Below are 5863 nucleotides of genomic sequence, written 5' to 3' on the forward strand. Positions count from 1 at the left end.
TATCATAACCTCAATTCCCGCTTAACATTCTCCACCACAAATTAGAGAACAAAATGAAAATTTTTATTTGCAATATTTTCATCTCATTTTTATCGATTATTTTAAAAATAATATTTTCTATCAATCTTTAAAATTATTATTTTAAAATAAGAATAGATATAAGAATTTTTTTACAGATGAACTCATATAAGATTAATAGACGATGTCACATCAACATTATTATAAGATAAAGATAGAACTTATAATATAACACAAACAAAAGAAACCTCATTTACCTTAATCCAATTAGTGAACAAGATTTTAACTAAAACCCTAATTATATAAATAGTAAAAGAATTTAAGAACTATAAAAAGAAAAAAGGAAAATAAAAAATCTGTTAAAAGCCTTTTTCTTCTTTAGTTTCCTAGGGTTCTATTTCTCAATTAAAAAATGAATAAATAAATAAATAAAGAGTACTATAAATAATAGCCATTAACAAAACAATGTATAAGAACATGTAAATCCCTCTCCAATTTCCGTGTAGGTGTTTTCTACCGACCGCTTCGGGGAATACAAAGGGAAGGAAATATCCGAGCAGTTCGGTTGTCAGCCAATTCCTCCTATTTCTCTCGGAAATTTATTTTCAAGCATTCCAAATTCCCCGACCAAACCAAGGAAAGAAAGTAGAAACTGGTCTTGGGACATCATGCCGCTTCCGTGGAAGAAGCACAGGAGGACACGGATATCCCGAATCGTCGCCGACCTTCAGTCCCCGCCGAAGCACGGCGGCTCGCTCGTGGTCGAGACTGGCTTCCCCACCTCCCTCATCGACCTCTTCGTCAAGAACCGCGACCGTTTAAAGAAGAAATCCTTGAAGATCAACAGAAATAAAAACCCCGTCCCGATCCAAGGCAGTCCCTCCGACGAACCCACTAGCCCACTGTCGGTTCCAGACGATTCGACGCTTTCTGGGTCGCCTAGCTTTGGCGAAGACAGTGATCCGGCGCCGTGGAATGAAATCAAGGAGGAAGATCATCGTAGCAAAGATGAAGGTACCGAGTGTCCGCGTGAAAATCATCGCGATCAGTTCCGAGCGGTTTTCGCGGTGGTGATGGTGGTTTTGGTATTGGCGGGGAGTACCAAAATGCTTGCCCTTGGTGTTACCATGTCCGCGTTTCTGCTTATTTTTGCGGAGTATGTTTGTATACGTTCCATTCGTTTCTTGAAACTCTGTGCTTCCGCGAAAGCGGCCTTGGAATCTTTTCTCCAAAGGGTTACGCAACTTGTTTGGATCGAAAAGTTCGTGTTGTTATTGAAGAATATTAGAACTTCTAAGGTTTGTCTTGATAGAGAGGAAGAGACTATTGTGGCCAAAGAGATTACTGGGAACGAATTGAACTCGAAGAACTCTTCGGTTCCTGAAACTCAAATCGCAGGAACTGATTGTATTACGAATGAAGAGGAGATTGTTATTGTCGGACCTGAGCTTGAATCTCTTAGCCGTGGCAAGAGATGGGGGTGTTTGGATGAGGAAAACGAGGTTGAGGAACATATGGAAAATGGTCACGCATTGGTATGTGGGAATCAACGTAGCCGGAGTGCTAGACTAAAATCAAAGCTTGTGAAGAAATTGGTGCCGAAGAAGTTGCGTAATTTGAACAAAAATAGGAAGAGTAAGGGGAAGAACGATGGGGAGTCGAGCAGCGAGGTGTCTAGTACCTTGGGTGATGATGGATTGACCAGATTTGTGGAGCCAGACGAGCAAGAGAATGGGAACGAACAAGTTCAAGAAAGTGACGACAGATCATCGCTGTCGCTTTTACAAGAAGAAAGGTGTGAAGAAGAGCAAGTAGTTGATGATGGAAATCCTCGTATCAATGAACAATCACGGGATAAGGGAGCGGGGAGGGAAAGAGATGGGAATCTGGGGTATGTAACTCTCCTGGTAATTGCTCTCGCTGGACTTGCAGGAGGTCGAGTTGTGGCTCTGGTAGTCACAATTTCATGGTGTTTCATGATGAAGTTGACTGGAAAGTTGACTGGAACCCGAAGCAGATCTGTAAATGTGCCTCTATGATCAGGTGTCCTGTTCCAATCTCAAGCTAGAGTTTGGGTTTAAAAAATGCCTCTTCTTCTTTCGCTCTTTTCCATTTATAGGGATAGTGTTGGTGACTTTGCATCTGATCAAGTGTTAGTGAAGCCTCCAAAGTATATTCTGAATGCTCAGAATGATAGAAACACCAACCATTTTGTTGGCAAAATCCAACTTGAGCTGTTGTATTTTGAAATGTAAATTTATAGATACAAATTATAGTGCTCACAGTTCAAATCTTCTTTGCTCGTCTTTCTCTGTTACCAAGTTGGCCATTCTACACTAACCAGAGGTGCCAAAAGTTGGGGTTTCTTTCCATTTCTCATTGCAGTCTTGTTTTGCATGATTGTACCTGCTTAACCTAAATTTGTTTCAGTGAACGCCTTTTAATCTTTGCCCCTCTGCTTATGATTTATTGAACTAGAAACAAAGCCTGAAAACTTTCAGTAATTTGGGATCGAATTGAGACATTTCAGGTTCCAAGTGTCTTCTTTCAGAATCCCTCCAGAGATGATACTGAAACTGATGTAGAAAAGCCTTGAGGAGAAAAATTCGACCCAAAAATTAACAGAGCACATAGTTGTGTTGGAGTCCTCTGTATTTCCTCAGTATGCAGGGTGCGCAAAATCTCACCTATTACTCATCACATTCTGCAGTACACATTTTCCTGAAGGAAGTGGCATCTGGCGCTATCCTGCACCTTTTATTTACTTGGGCACTGTTTCAGTTGTTCTTCTCAGCTCTTTGGCTTGTTTCTTGACCTCTTCTGCATTGGATTCTTCTTACACTGTCCTTGCCGACCGATGCCCGGCTGCTCTCTCTCATAAGAAAGATTCTTTACCGTCTCTGAAACGGCCAACTTCTGAATAACCAACCAATAACTTACCGAACATGGAGGATGTGAAGGCTAATTTAAATAACTAATTATTGCAATTGAGGCAAGTCACGCTCTTGAAACGAAATCAAGTTTTAAGAAAAGTAGGGAGCTACATCGTTTTTTTTAGAGAATCAACTACAACGTTAAGGGTGGTAACTCATCTAGAGGGAAGTCTAAAGGGAAGGCATTGTGAAGACGGGAAAACAAGGGGTTGGGGTGGAGTTTTTGGATAGAGTTTTAGTTCTACGAGAAGTAGGGGATTGGGGTCGGACTTTGTGTATTTTGGATTGTTTTTTCACGGGCTTTTAGGGTTATTAAGAGTTTTTTATTATGGGCAAGGTGTTCTTTGGTATACATTCAGTGTACTTTGTTACTCCTTTTAATATATATAATATTTTTTCTTTTAAAAAAAAATTACCGAAATTCTCAGTAGAACAGAAACTTTGATCCGATACCAATAATATATTCGGTAATGAATACGCTAAAGACTTGTGAAAGCATCTAGAAGTATAAAGCATCTAGAAGTAATGATTCCCAACAACAATAGTAATAGTAATGTTAATGGGAAGAGTGTTATCATCCTGCCTTTTGCTGGTTCTTGGGAAGAAATTTCAACTTTGAGATCTGTTGACTTCTAGTACAGCGGCTTCCCCCACCCAGTAAACCAACACCTATGGCTTAGTGGCAAGATGGTCTGTTCAAGCTCCCCATGCAGTAAACTACCGACAGAATTTTAAAAATGTTCTTTGGGTTTATTTAGAATTTATTTGTAGATCTATGCTCAAATAGAACTTCTATGATATACATACATGGTGACAGGAGATTCAGACCTATTAAAATATCTAGGTTTGACAATTTACTCATGACATTTATCATATGAATAAGTTTCGCATACATTTTCCTCAAGGAAGTATTTAAATCATGATCATTCAGAGCATGATAGAATCAATATCTAATAATATTTACTCTACAACGTATTATGCTTGTATTTTTCATCTCAAAGAACACAAAATAAACTTCTGTATTGCTGTTTTTGAGTTAGGTGAAGCATCCCCATTACTAATATTTGAATATAGATCAAACACACTTTTTTGAGCCGCCCAAATCATCCAAAATAATGGTGCATGAAATCCCAACTGAATGAAGGTGTGATTTCATCAGTTTCAAGCATGTGTCAGAGTAATACACGCTTTTTCTCAGGGAATTATGAAAATAATCCAGTCTCACTTCAGCGATGTCTGGATACAGTTGATTGAAACGCTCTTTCTGTTGCTCGCACACGGTTTCTAGCGTGGCTTGTGTTTGTCTTATGCAGATTCTGTGTCAAATTCCAGCTCATGCAATTAGTTCTAAATCAATCAGTTGCGAAATTTCTGTTCACGATATAACTTCGTTGTCAAATTACAGTTGCTTGCTTCCAGAACATTTTCATTAGATGTCAAGCAAGTTTCTGTACGTCAAGATAGAGACATAAAAAAAATAATGTTTCATTTAAATAGATTCCACTGGAGACATGGCAAACAACATATATGCAATCTTCATCGATGAAACTCGACATAGACTTCAACAAGTAAATTTCATATCTCCTCCAAAATAGCAGAATGAAAACTGATGCAGAGTATTATGGTAACTGAGAAGTTCCGAGTAATGATCAACTCGACGGCTAGAACTGTGCTCGAAAACGATTGATTGCAGACTGGTCCACCTGGAAAGCCTTGGCGAGAATATCATCCCCAATGGGCGGTTTTGATCCGAAAACAGCACTAGCAACAGTAATGACACCAGGGTTTTGGCTGCTCAAAGCAGAGAGGGAGATGGCCTTTCCATTACCCACATTTTGTTGGAAGTGAACAAGTCCAACTGGAAAGACAAACACATCACCCTTCTTGAGGACCTTCGAGATGAGCCTGTTCTCAGGATTAGAGGTCACAAAACCAACGTAGAGGCTGCCTTTAAGGACTGTCAGAATCTCGGTCGCCCGAGGGTGTGAGTGAGGAGGGATGAGTCCCCAGGGTGCATAGTCTAGGCGAGCCAGTGCTATGCCAAATGTGTTCAGTCCAGGAATTTGACCCACAGTCACTGGGGTTACAACAGAGCCAAGAGCATTGGATGTGTTGCCAGCTTTGTTTAGTCCACTGAGGAAGAAATGGTCGGCCTGTGCAAGTTTAGAGTCCAGGCAAGCACGGCCGTTGACTAGAGCTGCCATGATGATAAAACAAGCTGTAAGATTCTAATACAAATTACTTGGAAAGATTACTATAGAAAAAGAATAAAATCAGATTAAAACTAAGAACGTGATAGTTGGACTGCAACCTGGGCTAGTAGGGTCTGCAACGCAGAAGTCCTGCAAAGGACTAGGTTCATATGCAAAGGCAAGAGCACAAACCAAGGCTAGCAAGCTCAATACAAAAATGGGGTACTTGGCCATTGTCTCCATTTTACTTTTTCTTTTTCTTTTTTCTATGAATTTTCTCAAGTTCAAAGAAGATATAATACTAACTGAACTACTTAAAAGGAGTTTCAGATGTGAAGCCATCCTTGCATGCACTCTGTTTATATATAGAGTGAAGATAGAACTTGAATAGCATGTATAAGAATCGTCCTCAATGCATGACAACCTGCCGTCCTAACAACAGATGCTGGGAAATAGTCTAGCATTCTCAATTTAAGCCATTTGTAGCCAAAACCATTTCCAAAAATGAATCCCTGGCCATAAAATTTTATTTAATTATCATCTTTCTATTAATATTACTTGACGTGGCATCAAATGATTGGCTCACAAGTAGAACATAAAAAATAATTTTTACTAATAAAGTTTAAAATTAAAATTACTTATAAATCAAATCATGCCAAATCTAGAAGGTATATTCTCTTAATTGACCTGTAAATATAACTTACCTCTTGAATTTTGGAT

General features: G+C 39.2%; 2 protein-coding genes across 2 annotated transcripts; one reads left to right on the forward strand and one right to left on the reverse strand.

Annotated features, from left to right (window-relative positions):
- The first annotated feature begins 493 nt into the window (after window positions 1-493).
- Window positions 494-2320, forward strand: LOC108983051. The gene has a single exon (XM_018954575.2). The coding sequence runs from the start codon at window positions 687-689 to the stop codon at window positions 2055-2057; it is 1371 nt and encodes a 456-aa protein (XP_018810120.2). The 5' UTR covers window positions 494-686; the 3' UTR covers window positions 2058-2320.
- Window positions 2321-4612: 2292 nt separating this feature from the next.
- On the reverse strand, window positions 4613-5377 carry LOC108983050 (putative germin-like protein 2-1). The gene is made up of 2 exons (XM_018954574.2): window positions 5263-5377; window positions 4613-5148 (listed from the first exon to the last, which is right to left on the reverse strand). Exons 1-2 carry the CDS (start codon window positions 5375-5377, stop codon window positions 4613-4615), a joined length of 651 nt encoding a protein of 216 aa, XP_018810119.2.
- Between the last annotated feature and the right edge of the window lie 486 nt (window positions 5378-5863).

This window comes from Juglans regia, chromosome 3 (genome assembly GCF_001411555.2).
Source record: "Juglans regia cultivar Chandler chromosome 3, Walnut 2.0, whole genome shotgun sequence".
Taxonomy (NCBI): domain Eukaryota; kingdom Viridiplantae; phylum Streptophyta; class Magnoliopsida; order Fagales; family Juglandaceae; genus Juglans; species Juglans regia.